At 50.2% G+C, this 13,773-nt stretch overlaps 1 protein-coding gene across 5 annotated transcripts in view; it reads right to left on the bottom strand.

Moving 5' to 3' along the window:
- Nucleotides 1-358: 358 nt before the first annotated feature.
- Nucleotides 359-13,773, bottom strand: part of MOCS1 (molybdenum cofactor synthesis 1) — a 29,733-nt gene continuing 16,318 nt past the window's right edge. For 2 of the 5 annotated variants that reach the window (XM_014345369.4, XM_014345371.4), the window contains 8 exons: nucleotides 10,948-11,112; nucleotides 8,654-8,715; nucleotides 8,197-8,308; nucleotides 7,772-7,884; nucleotides 7,144-7,254; nucleotides 4,715-4,835; nucleotides 4,108-4,155; nucleotides 359-2,172 (listed from right to left, as the gene is read on the bottom strand). In XM_014345369.4, the coding sequence (XP_014200855.3) occupies nucleotides 1,412-2,172; nucleotides 4,108-4,155; nucleotides 4,715-4,835; nucleotides 7,144-7,254; nucleotides 7,772-7,884; nucleotides 8,197-8,308; nucleotides 8,654-8,715; nucleotides 10,948-11,112 (1,493 nt within the window). In that variant the 3' untranslated portion in view covers nucleotides 359-1,411. Of the gene's footprint in view, nucleotides 2,173-4,092; nucleotides 4,156-4,714; nucleotides 4,836-7,143; nucleotides 7,255-7,771; nucleotides 7,885-8,196; nucleotides 8,309-8,653; nucleotides 8,716-10,947; nucleotides 11,113-13,773 lie in introns of all 5 variants that reach the window. The other 3 variants (XM_014345370.4, XM_055113572.2, XM_003833334.6) reach the window with 2 other exon arrangements.

A 13,773-nucleotide genomic window follows, 5' to 3' on the forward strand; every position in this document is an offset into this window, starting at 1 on the left:
TTTTCAGAAAAATTTTGCAAGCCATTTGACATACTGGTAGCTTGAAATTATTCAACATGGGAGTATTTATATCACAAATTGTCTTTTCCAGAGAGCTGGTTGTTTGTTAAATATTTGCCAGCACACCTTGGCATAGGGCAGAGGGGAGGCAGGCAGGGGGCACCACTGAGGACTCACTCAAAGAAAGACATCCAAGTTAGAGAGCCCAGCAGGCCAGAACTGTGTGTGTTTGGGATGTGAGAACCAGGAGCCTCTAATTAATTGCCCTCTCTGATCTCTCTAATAGCTGGTAATGCAAGCAATGAGCTTTGAACACCCCTGGCCACCACCTGACAGAAAATTTCCCTTAGATGGTGCATTTCTATGCCCCCTACTCCACTTTATTCTCCCATAGCGGGGCTATACAGAGAATACACCCTTAGGCCTTTCCAGGTCCCTCCTCTTCTTCCCTCAGGGAACTGTGTCTTTTGGGATAGGATTGATGATAGGTGCAGCCTTCCCTGTGAAACTGCAGCAGCTCAGTGCCCTACCCACACAGTGTCTTCATTCTTGCATCTGCAAAGTTGGCATCGTAGCTTTATTTGTGCGCTGTGAGGGTGAAGGCAATCTATCATCAACTCTTCTTTCCCTGATATGCTCCAGAATAAAGAGGGGTGGGTGGAACAGCCGTGAACAGGGCCAGGTGTGGGCTGTGTGGTCCGGCAGGAGTCCTTAGGGCTATGGCCCATGTGTGCACATCCTGTTTCAGAAGAGGGGGGCCAGAGGAAAAGGGGCCAGCAGGACCGGGCAACTGTTAAGCTGAAAGGCTGCAAGTCTGATGGGACACAGACTTGGGCAGAAGGAGAGATGAAGTCAGGACAGGGCAGGGCTGCGGCTTCACAGACTTAGGGAGGCAGAGCTGCCGGGGAGAAGTTGGGAGGCAGAGCTGCCGGGGAGAAGTTGGGATCCATTCTTCAGGCAAGCTTGTGCTTTGCTCTCCTCAAAGTGGGCTCCTCTGCTTAATGAGCCCTTAATCTCTCCCCAGGAAAGTAGGAGAAGAGAAAACCCAAAATGAGAAGGAAAAGTTCTGGGCTGGACTGTCGGAACCTGGTTGTCTGAAATAGTCCACAAAGAACATGATTTCTCTGTTAGTTATCTGACATTGCTTGTTGCAGTCCCGCTCCCATGACCTTAGTGTCCTGGAAGGCTTAAGGGCCTGCTGGTATCCTCCCTATAGAAAGGAAGCCCCATTGGTCATTAGAGATCATCTAGCAGCAGGCCTGTTTGTTAGTAGTAGAGCAGGCTGACTTCGGGTTTACTGCTCAAGGTAAACAAACAGTGACTGTGATTAAAGGAACCTGACGTCTTTCCCTCAGCCTACATTGCATCCCAGCTCCAGGCCTGGGTGGGCCATGGGTGAGAAGGGCAGGTGCTAAGCCCGATGGAAGTCCCCCCGCTGACCACCAGTCTTGCTAATGAGCTTGATCTCCTCCAACACGATGTCCCTGCTGACAGCCTTGCACATGTCATACAGGGTGAGGGCGGCCACTGCAGCAGACGTCAGGGCCTCCATCTCCACCCCAGTGGGGCCCCGAGCCCGGCAAGATGCCTGGATCTTCACGGCATGGCGTGTGCTGTCCAGCTCCAGCTGCACCTGGATGTGGCTCAGGGCCACGTGGTGGCACAGAGGGATCAGCTGGCTGGTCACCTTGGCTGCCTGGACTCCAGCCAGCTGGGCCACCACTAGGGCATCTCCTTTCTTGAGCTGGTTCTGCTGGACAAGCTTGAAGGCTACAGGTCCCAGGAGGACCACGGCTGAAGCCACAGCCACCCGCTCTGTGTCTGGCTTCCTGCCCACATCTACCATAGCTGCCCGTCCTTCCGAGTCCACATGAGTTAGTTGTTCTGAGGTTAGCTGGGGTCCTGAGGGGGCAGCAGAAGCCCAGGAACCTGGGCTAAGGCACTTTGAGTTGGCATCTGAGTCTGCACGGGAAGTGTAGTGTCTCTGAAAGAAGCCAGACCCCAGCCGCTGCTGGGCTAGAGGAGGGGTCTGGGGGACCCTGCATCCTTTCCATAAAGTGGCCACCTGGCTGGAGAAACTCATTCTGGGTCTTAGACCCTGAAAATGGAGGGGGTCCCAGGAGAAAATGCTTGGATTGGCTGGTGGGGAATTGTGGAACATCAAAAATAACTCTGCAAGGCAAGAAGAAAAGAGAAGAAAGACTAAGTCCAAAAGGCAATTCTTTTTCCCACCTCTACTCCCCAACCCTCTCCCTATCCCACCTCAAGTTCTCTTTCATACCGGGGAAAGAGGAATGAAGAACAAAAAGCATAGCGGGACAAGACAAAGCAGAAGATCCAGAGATAGATGGCACCCAGAGTCCAAGTTCACAGCCCTTCTCACCCAGTGATGTACAGGGTAACAGCCCTCCTAGAAACTGCTGTGCCACCGTGGCACAGGGTTCCCTCCACATGAAAACCTTCTCAATTCCCAAGGTCTCTCAAGCAGCACCAAGCTGAGGCCTGGATCACATGACCTCTGAATGTCCCTTCATTTTCTTAAAACTAGAGCTAGGTCTCACTCTAAATTACCAATTACACCTATTTTTATCTTCACATTCTCCATGAAGAGTTAATATAACCACTTAGTTTACAGACAAGATAATAAGGGGAATTTGTGATCTACTTAAATGTTTTTCAAGTCCCCTGAAGCACATGAGAAGCACATACAAACTGACGGGCTAATTCAGATGGTGCAGAGGGCCTAGGGAATCGTGCAGGCTCTTGTTACTCAAAGGGTGGTTGGCTTATGGACCAGCAGCACCAGCAGCACCAGCACCACCTGAGAACTCACAAGAGATGCAGAATCCCACCCCAGACCTTCCAAGTCAATCCAAAAGGACAAAATCCCCAGTGATTCACATGCACATGAAATTCTGAGAGGCCCTGTCCTAGGCAACTCTTGGTTGTATGGAAAGCAGACTGGTTACTCAATATCTCTGAAAGTATGAAGCAAATGCTCCCCCAGCTTCCCACTTCGCATCATACTCTAAGCCCCAGACATGTCAATGTCAGAGGGGCAGCCTCCCTTCTGGGGAGATGCCATCAAGGCCATGAAGGTGCCTCAGCATGGGTCAGGGCCCAACAAGAGGACTTGGATGCTGGGGGTGGGAGGAGAGGAGATGAGAGTCTTCTTCCCAGTGGCGAGCTACCTTTGCTTTCCCGGGCAGCCAGTGGGCAAAGATGGTCCTTGGGCTGTCTCTAGCCTGCCTTCCCCTCTGGGCCACTGAGTTCCCTCTGCTCTAACCTCTAAAGAAAGGATCTTTCCTCTCATCTTTTCTCCCCCGTTTTTTCTTTCCTAGTGGCACAGTTCAGGGGGCTCAGAACTGACTGCGAGCAAAGGGTCAAGGCCTCACCTGCTATAATCTGGGCACCGTGACAGAGGGGCAACAGCCACCCTACAGCTCCTCAGTGACCAGCCCAGCCCCCAGGGGTAGGAGACCACATAAGGACTTAAAACCAGGGGGCTTTTGTTTGAAGCATCCTACACACACAATGATACATCCTATGCAGATGTTCCTGAGAGTTAAGGAATTGGGAAGTTGAGGTCTTGGCCATCATTACCTCATGTTACATGTGAGTAACATTATTAACTTGCTGCCTCAAGATCTGCCCAGCACAGACGTCTGGCCACACATCCACCCGTGGGGGCTCATGGTCCAGATACACCGTGCATGGATCAGTGCGTACTACAGAGGACACCTGTCACATTATCCAAATGGGAGATTTTAGAGCCGAGGAAAAGGCCTCTGTTTTAACCAGGATTTCAATTCTCAGGGAGCCACTAACTTAGTGATCATTAAATCTGGCAGACCATCCCCCTGCTCTGATGTCTGGTGAGACAGAAGGATCATTTCTGTGGCAGGTATAGTAAGGGGGATCATGAACAGTGGGGGAAGAAACAGTAAAACCTTGAAGGTTAAGAAGAGAGGAAGGAGGAATAGAAGAAAAACAAGGATGAGAAATCAGCATGAAATGCAGGAGCTGGGGGTGCCTATGGCACGGCTCCCACCCCACGAGATCCCCAAATGACAAGGGTGAGTGGTTACGTACTGATGGGTCACCCACCGATGAGGATCATGGGCCGGTTCTTCATCTGGGAAATACTGAACATGCCTGGGGTGAGGGAAAGATGGGGAGGGAGAGGAAAGCAGGGGAGGGGGAGAGGGAGAGGAAAGCAGGGGAGGGGGAGGGGGAGAGGGAGAGGGTGGGGAGAGGAGAGTTCACTGAAACAAACGCGCTTGACAGCCCCGAGCACATGCACTCAGCTATATGACAAAAGGCCCCCACATGTGCACTGCGAGGTCGCTCAAGGCTGAGCCCAAAGAACAGTCTGTGGACATCAGGACCCTGCCCTCCCTAAACAGAAGGCCACGTGTGGGATGAGAAAGAAGCAATGACACCCCCTTCTTCCCACCTAGTAAAACAGCCCAAGAGAATTTGGGGTCCCCTCTCCTGTGCAGCCTCTGCTATGACTTTTCCCCATGGAAGGAGAAGCATCACTGTACCCTGAGTCCAGAGGGCCAACAGCAGTGAGTGGTAGTGGGGATGATGCTGACTCTCGCCAGCTTCCCCCTAGGTGTTCCTTGGTCATCTCACCCCACAACTCCACACCTCCCTCTCAGGGACAAGGCCCACTCACCATCCAGGCCAGCCCTCCCCACCCTGCCTTTACCTGCATGCTGCCGCTTCTTCCTGCCCACAGCAGCCCCAATGATTCTCAGCAGCTCCTGCTCAGAGGCCCCAGCTCGCAGGTGATCCCGCAGGGATACCTCAGAGTTTCCAAAGAGGCAGACCTACATGTGGGTGAGGACAATATGCCTTCCTTACCCCTGAGCCTTGGCCTCCTGGCCTCTGAGGAGCTAACTCCTTCCCTGGTTCTCCCTCCGGGAGGAGCACCAGGGCCCAGGCCTCCCACGGCAGGGCCCCTAGCAGTGAGAGACAGAGGTGCTGTAGGGAGGTCAGAGAGGCTAGAAGAGCAAGAGGCAAAATTCGACTTCCCAATACCTATATGTGAGTTACAGTCATACTTCCCTCAGTGTATTTTAAAAAAACTAAGTAGATGCCAACAGAGATAGCATGTAAAAATCCAGATATCTACCTTCTGAGACACTTGCTGGAATGACCACTTTATCACCATGAGAATGGCCCCCAACCAGTTGGAGCTGTGTGTGTCCTGGAAGTCTCCTACCCCTGTTGTGGCACACACATCCCATTTCACCTCAGCCCCTCCACATCCCTTGTGGACATCACCTGACTGCCCTGTACCTATTTGAGTCTGTGATCACTGCTTGGAAGCTTCAGCTGAGGGCTGCTGGGCATGACAACTTAAGGTCAAACTTCACTCAATGCTTCTCAGCTTCTGTAAGAGGGATGGATGAGACAGCCCCAGAAATCAATATACCTACCATCCTTCCACCAAAACTTATGAAGCATCTACTCTGTGCCAGCTCTGCACAAGGCACTGTGGCCACAGAGAAAGAAGAATGTCTGAGAAGCTTCTGCAGGCAGAGACCACTGGAGAAGATACCAGTGAAATCTAGGATAGGTCTAACTGCTTCAGCGTGCCTGTTATTCCTCATGCCTCGCTCCCCAACCAGCCTCCAGGTTCCCTTCTCTGCAACAAAGAGGTTCCTCCTGTGGACTTCACCTGGTGCCACCCTCCCCTCCCGCCCCCCAGCTGGCTCCTGCCTGGGAGATCAATGGGTAAAGGGAAAGAACAATCTTCAGGCATTTCTCCCCTACTTCCTCCCTGCTTTGATGTATCTGGCAGCAGCTGCTTCTCTGCACAGCTCAAGTGCCAATGAGGTGGCCTCTCTTTTAAGGCTCCAGCCCTTCCTGGGCCCCAGTGACATCAGTGCCTCCCCCTTGCCCTTCCTAAGTGGGAACAGCACTTTGCTGCTGCTGGTCCCAAGTACCTCAATATCCTTTATTGGTTCCCTTAATCTTATATGTTATAAATAGCTTCTTCATTACATTCTCTTCAGAATCCCACCTTCCATTTCCTGCCAAGACCTCACAGATACAGATACCACCTCTAGTCCAAGTCAATTCCGTATCTCCAACCCAGAAAAACCCCCAAGCTTTTCAGCAACCTGCTGGATGGTTCCTTTTGGATTCAAACTGCATGCATCTAAACCCAACCCACCATCATCACCCTCCCACAATTGTAAAAGATCCCAAGGCCTTCCAGCTACCTTGATGCCTTCCTCCTCTCCTTCCGCGAACATTACCAAGCTCTCTGAGTCTTCCTTCCCTTCAATTCACACTCTAACATATTTGGAGAACCACTGAATGGCCACCTAATTGGTCTTCCTGTCATCACACCCAGCCTGTGGCTTATAAAACATACATGGGGGATGTCTCCCCTGTTCAGGAACCTTACGCAGCACACTATTGTCCACAGAACACATTCTGAACCAAAGCCCCCTACAATGTAGTCTTCCCATAGCTGACTTTAATCTGCCCTAGCCCGCCCAACCAGTATGAACCCTATGTATGCACCCTCCCCTCCCCACTTCTGCCCCACCCATTCTTCAAGGCTCGCTGAGGTCTGTAGTGCTCTTAATGCCCTGCACTCTCACAGCCTATCTAGCCATGCGTGTGGCAAGGACTCTCGTGCTGCCACACATTGCCTCTGTTTGGTCTTGCCTGTGAGTCTGCATAGCCCTGACGAGAAGGGGTCCCAACATCCCCCACAGGGACGAATGCACAGGACATGCTTGTTAGATATGAGTAACATCCATTTCTGGTTTCAGAGCTAAGCCCCTGGCCTGGTGGAAGGGGCTAACCATGGCGGGGGCCAGGCAAAATGCACATTGATCCTGCAGCTCCATGAGAGCTGGAAAGGAGCTCCCAATAAACCAGAAGCTACTTCAGGGCCCCATAGAAGGAAGGAAGGAATCAGGGTGACATTTCCAGAGGGGCCATGAGTTCACCCTCACCTGCTGCTCCCATCATGCCCCCAAACCTGACATTATTGCACCAACCACCTCCCCCCACACCGTGCCCTGCCAGCCTCCTCTCCAATCAGGGAGCACAGGTGGGAGGAGACATGAGAACACAGAGGTGGCAAGGGGTCCCTGTGGAGGAGGGGATGCTCACCTTGAGGTTCCCATCAGCTGTGATTCGCAGGCGGTTGCAGGTCCCACAGAAATGCTCAGACATGGATGTGATGAAGCTGATCTGGCCTTGGAAGCCAGGGATTTTAAAGGCCTGGGCAGGGGAGAGTGGGAGCAAAAGGGCAGTGGAGGGGATGGGCTACTGAGCCCAGTTTCTCACTCCATGACATCAGAACCTCCACTCCTCAACCCTCTCCCAGAGGACCCCACGTGAAGCTCCACCCAAGGCCCTCAGGTGATAGGAGACTCTGGTAGGATGGATGACCCATGGGTTGACCTATGCCTGGCTTGCCCTAGATAAAAGCTGCTAAGGCAGGGACCTGTGGGCAGCATGTTTAGAAAAGTCTGTGTGGAAGCGGGATGAGCACCCCTCTCTGCCACTTCCTGGAGTGTGTCCTCTGACATGTTACTGAGTCCCCCACCCTAGCCGAGCCCACATCTTCATCCATGAAACAGGGAGGTGGTTGTGATAGCACTGATGCTTCCTGCTTAAATGGTACCATCCCACATCACAGCATCCCCACCACAGTGCAGCTCCCTGCTAGCTCTCCATCCTAGGGTGGAGGTACGACCTTCCTCCAGGCCTGCCCCACACCCTCCTGCTCCCTAACCTTGGCTGTGCTGGATTCCTCCTCTGGCACCTTCTCCAGCTCTGGCCACTGCTGCCGGACAGTGTCTAGCATCTCCTTATAGCTGACCATCTTCTTGAAGTTCCACTTGTTGCCTGTATTCAGGATGGGGGAAGGCAAGGGGAGCTTCTGAATCACAGTTGAAGGGGCCCCGGGGTCTTTGAGTCCATCCCCTGCCACAGCATAGCAATCAGTTCTCCAGCCTCTTAGAAGGGAGGGACGGGGGCTCTGCCTAAAACTGGTGGATTGAATCACATCCACAGTGGGCTCCGAGAAGCCACCAACAGCCCATCATAATCCTAGACTCACTGCCCCTGAGGTCAGCCATACCCAGTGGGTGAGCCACCCTATGCGACCTGCAGGCCCAACCCCTTCTTCCCTCCCTCAACCCATCCCTGGTCACTGACCATCAAAGGGCATATACTCTATGAAGCGCACATCCAGGGGGAGGCCCTCAGTCAAGGCCGCAAAGTCCAGGAGTTCATCCTCGTTAAGGCCTCGCATCACCACACAGTTCACCTGGCCGGGGAACAATGGGACCATGAGGGCTGTGCCCTCTGCATTCTTTTGTGGAGATGCCCCTTGGGGGCCTGGCACTCACTGAGGCCTTCCACTCAGGGACCCATTCCTTGCCTCTCCCACTCAGTTCTCTAAGTTATGGGATTCCTTGGGGTCACTGATTTTCTCGTTTCTCTCGAGGGTTGGCAGGGCTGGACCAGCAGGGAGAGAAGAGGCGGACGGGTGCACGTACTTCAGCCATGCTGGCCAGAGCTGAGGGCTCTCAAGTGGGCCAAGGGGCGGTGAGGGGAAGGCCAGGGCAGTGTGGAGGGAAGTCGGGAATCTACGGCAGGGGCACGGCCTCACCTTCACAGGGTTGTAGCCCAGCTCGATGGCCTTGTGGATGCCCTCCATGACTTTGTGGAAGCCTGGGAGGGAGAAACAAGGATCCAGGAACTTCTGTTCTCTCTCCTCTTCCCCCACACCCCCACAGAAAAGCACCAGAGCCCATCTAGTCTGGAGATTGGCAAACGTTTTCTAAAACAGGCCAGAGTAATATCGTAGGCTTTGCAAGCCAAGAGGCAAAATTGAGGATCCGTGTAAGTATATGTCACAAAGTGTTGGCTAAATTCAAAATGTAATAGTAATAACTGACTATAGTGTTTTGTAAAGCAGATCTACAAATGGGATACAATAATGCAATTCTTTTTGCAGGGACAATATTTTGCTTAAATAGGGTTCATAGTTAATGTTCCCTATCATTAACTGATTTTGAATGCTATCTGTAAAATGCATTCTTGGCTCAAAGGCTACATGAAAACAGGCAGGGGGCTAGATGTGGCCTGTGGGCCATAGCATGCTGACCCTGGATCTAGTTGAACCCTCTTGTAGTCTACAGGAGGAAACCAAGACCCAGAGTGAGGCAATGCTCTGCTCAAAGCCCCATGACTCCATCTTTCAGAATGCAGGTTTTCCACTCCCGTTTCAGTGTTTTTTCCTCAACAGTCCATCAATTATTCACTCAACACATACTCTCTGAGCACCTACTACGCACAGGTGCTGTTCCAGGGCTGGTAAGCAATTATTGTCTCAACAATCATTAACCACAGTCATTGTGACCCCAGGCTGACTTCTCACTGCCCAGTTCTCTCATGCATCCAATCACTTGATCACCTACTGCATCCTGGCCCCCTCCAGCACCCCCAGCCTGCACAGCCTGGGTGGTCACCTGTGAGACAGGGTGCCTAGAGATGGCCTCCATGGTTTCCTTGCAGCATTTTCAGACTGCTCAGTGAGAGGGTAAAGGGAAAAATGTATAGCTTTGAAAAAAATAATGCTGCTAGGATAACCTAGAACTATAAGTTTTCTTTTCTGTAAAACACTCCCCTCCAAAGGCAGGTGGTGGACAAAAGAGTATGAATGGGAGGGAAGATCTGATGTCTCCAATCCATGTGCCAGGAAATAAGAGACAAAAAGGGAGAACGTGTTTGCGGGCAGTACAGCCCACAGATCCACCTCCCACTTTCCCACCGTAGAGCCCTTGCAGGTTCTGTACTCCTGCTCCCCCTCAGAGTATGTGCCATTGATTGAAACCCTCCGGTTCCTCAAGGCCAGCATGCATGCATCCTCCTTGAAGCCCTCCTAGTTCTCTCCTGCTAAGAGTTCTTTCTTCCTCTCTGTAACTCTTTAATCAGTACCACAAGACAAGCAAAGGCTGTCACATGGAATGACATCTTTTGGCCCTTAGCAGCCTGTAAGGCCAGGGCAATGTCTTATGTGTCTTCTGTCCCCTCCACAGCACCTGCAGCAGGCCTCCATAGAGGAAGGAGACACCATGAGTGCTTCCTCAGCACATGGAGGGTATTAAGCAAGGCATCACACCCCGTTTAAGAAAAGGAAGGAAAGAAGGTGGTGGGGCTGATCTTGAAGCTGTTTCCAAGGAAGAGGAAGGAGATCTGGGTCTCCCTGCCACCCCTCTGATCCTCCAGAGTCCTCAGTCATGTACCCCCTCCCACATATCAAAGGGTATCCCAACCTGAAGAGCCTTTGCCCCAACATGAGGTCCATGCCAAAGGGAAGCCAGGCACTGGTCTCCTGTGACCCAGAGCTCGAGGCTGGCTCCACCTGTCTACCTTGGGCCTCCTGAGGCAGGTGAGTGGAGGGTATGGATGTGCCTGTAGTAGGAGGTGCATAGGAGGGGCTTATACCCAGGTGGGCACAGGGACAACCATGGGGGCCTGCTGGGGGACCCCCTCCTGGCAGCATACACCCAGACCCTGGCATCCCAGGGTGGCTACTTCCACCCTGGGCTGTCCCACGTTTCTTCAGAGCTCATCGTAGAATGACCAACTCGGCCCAGTTTGCCACAGACTGTCTTGGTTTTAAAACTTCAAGTCCTTCATTCTAAAACCCCCTCAAGTCCTAGGCAAACTGGGGCTGGGGTGGTGGGGAGGTTGGTCACCCTAGGTCATTAGCGTCTGACCCCCAAAGTCCCTGACATACATTTGGCAAAGATGAGGGGTGAGAAATAAGTGCTTTGACTTACTGATAGCCCAGACACCAAGAGGAAGTGACCAGGCCCCTGGCTCAGCAATGGCCACGCCCTCCCCAGCTATGTGCAGGCCCTGGGAGGGACACCCACCCCATCCACATCCGCTCACCTTTCCTGCGGACAATGAACTCAAACTTGGCAGGCACCAGGGTGTCCAGGCTGATGTTGATGGCACTGAGACCAGCCTTCTGAAGCTGGGGCAGTAGCCGGGCCAGGTTGATGCCATTGGTGGTAACACCTATGGTTCTCAGCCCTTCCAGCCGCTGGAGCTGGGCTGTAAGGACAACAGAAAGGGTGTCAGACTGCTTGCTTCTTCTTAGTGAGGCCGGGAAAAGGGCTGGAAGGCAAAACTCTTTGTCCAGACAAGATGGATGGAAAAGAGGCTCTCTGCAGACCTATATTAACCAGGCCTAACTTAAAAAGAAAGCTAAGAATCAAAACTGACAAAAACCACCAAAAGATTAAGCATTGAGTGCTCTGTGCTAGGTGCTCTGCTGAGGGCTTTGCATACATTAGCTCATTGAAGCCTCACAATAACAATTATCTCATTTAGTAGGTAAGGAAAGAGGTGCTCTGCAAGATTATGAAAATTGCTTAATCTCACACAGTAAGAAGAGCTGGCATTTAAATCCATGTGTACTTGACTCAGGACTCTGCTCTTAACAACCAAGTACTACACAGGTCTTAATACTCTGTATAATGGAAACAGAAGTGTTTGAATTAAGTGCTATTTGACAGCTCCATTCTACCAAATATCCCTAGAAATAATGGAAGGATTTTAAAAATCCATAATAGCATTGGAAGGTAAGAAAGAATGCCGTAGATAGCCCAGAAAGGTAAATTAGTACTGAAAGAGAGAAAGCAGATGGAACCGACCAGACAGATAGAGACCACAGCTCAAAGTGCACCCAGGAGAAGGTTCTGTAAAAACAGGGAGAGACTAGTGTGCACGCAGCTTAGTAGTCACATGTACAGGAGCAGAGGGGTCCTACTACATGTCAGGGAGGTTGTCTAAGAGGGGAGTTATATTTGAAGGAGCTGGACAGGTTGGCCTCATCCTTCCCTGTCGGCACGGGAAGGCAGCAGAAGCATTTGCCTCAAGGATAGAGCACCAGTGCAGACAGTTAAGCCAGCCATGGGGCTGTATTAGTTCCTTCTCACGCTGCTAATAAAGAAATACCTGAGACTGGGTAATTTATAAAGAAAAGAGGTTTCATTGACTCACAGTTCAGCATGGTTAGGGAGGCCTCAGGAAACTTACAATCATGGCAGAAGAGGAAGCAAACACGTCCTTCTTCACATGGCGGCAGCAAGAAATGTTGAGCAAAACAGGAAAAGCCCCTTATAAAAATCATCAGATCTCGTCAAAACTCACTATCATGAGAACAGCATGAGGGTAACCACCCCCATTATTAAATTACCTCCTACTGGGTCCCTCCCATGACACGTGGGGATTATGGGAACTACAATTCAAGAAGAGATTTGGGTGGGGACACAGCCAAACCATTTCGGGGGCAAGGCCTGAGTCCTGGTGACACTCAGCAGTACCTCACACCCCTTCTCCACAACCTTGGAGCAACCCAAACAGAAACACAACACAAACAACATTGCCAGGCAGGCCAACAGAGACCTCAGGCACTAAGATGAGTATACCGCCAAGAATCAACAAACATTTAAGGAAGAAGCATGAAAGAAAGATAACTACTTCCCCAAATAGAAGAATGAAAGGAGGAGGAGAAGGAACAGTGATAACAGAAGACAATTCTTTTAAAAAGCAGAGGGAATATCCTTATTGGGATAAATATTCAATCTTGAAAATAAACCAAGAAAAAACCCTAATTAGGGCTCTTGAAAATTAAACAATATATAGTTACAAGAAGAAAAAACTTGAGAAGCAGAATGAACACAGGAATGAATGAGCAAACTGGAAAATTCAGCAAAGGCATTCTTGAAGAGCTGGATACAAAAGACCAAAGAATGAAAAGAATGAGTCTGAAGAAACACACCTGCTCACATTCAAATCCAAGAAGATCTAGAGAAAAGATAAGCTATCAAAATGTACACAGTAGTTATCTGTGATCAATAGGATCATAGGTGATTTTTGTATTTATTTATAGGTAAAATTTCTTTCTATAACAAACACGTTTTCTTTGATAATGTGGGTGACACACATACACACCCCTCCCCCTGAATTTTAGCTGACCTTTGCTACATGGACAGTGCCACTGACTACACCCTTCCAGCCACCAGACCAGTTGTTTCCAAGAAGCTATGTAAACGTATGTCTCTATGAAGACCCAGCTCAGCACTGCAAGAGAGAGGAAACCAAGAGTAAAGTGCTCAAGTGAAGCCAAATATTAGAAAAGGCAGAATGTTACAAAATTCATCATCAGTTTAAGGTAGGGGTGCATGGGAATGCACACAATCATGGTGTAAGAATAAAATCATATAATCTTTCTGGAGGAAGTTGTACATGAATTTTTAAAGCCTTTGACCTGAAATTCCACTAAGAATTTAAGGAAATAATCATGGATGTGAATAACATTTACCTACAAGGATGTTCATCACGGAGTAATGCATAATTAAGGAAAGTGGGAAATAATCTAGAGAGCCAACAATAGCAAACTGGTTAAATTATGTTTTCTCTGGATGACGGAACATTATGCAACCCAAAATGACTCTGTAAAATCATACATTAGGGTGTAGGGAAATGCACGCACTATATTACGTAGAGAGAACAGTAACAAGAGATGCAGTAAACACAAAAAATAGTAAACACAAGATGCAGAGGAAAAATGGCAGGTGGGTCATCAAACCAAAATGTCAACAGTGGTTACAAACAGGCAGTAATGACATTCTTTCTGCTTTTCTGAAATAAACATAAATTACTTTTGTAAAAAAAAATAATAATAAAGTTTACAAATAAGAGCTGTTT

This window comes from Pan paniscus, chromosome 5, assembly GCF_029289425.2.
Source record: "Pan paniscus chromosome 5, NHGRI_mPanPan1-v2.0_pri, whole genome shotgun sequence".
Classification (NCBI taxonomy): domain Eukaryota; kingdom Metazoa; phylum Chordata; class Mammalia; order Primates; family Hominidae; genus Pan; species Pan paniscus.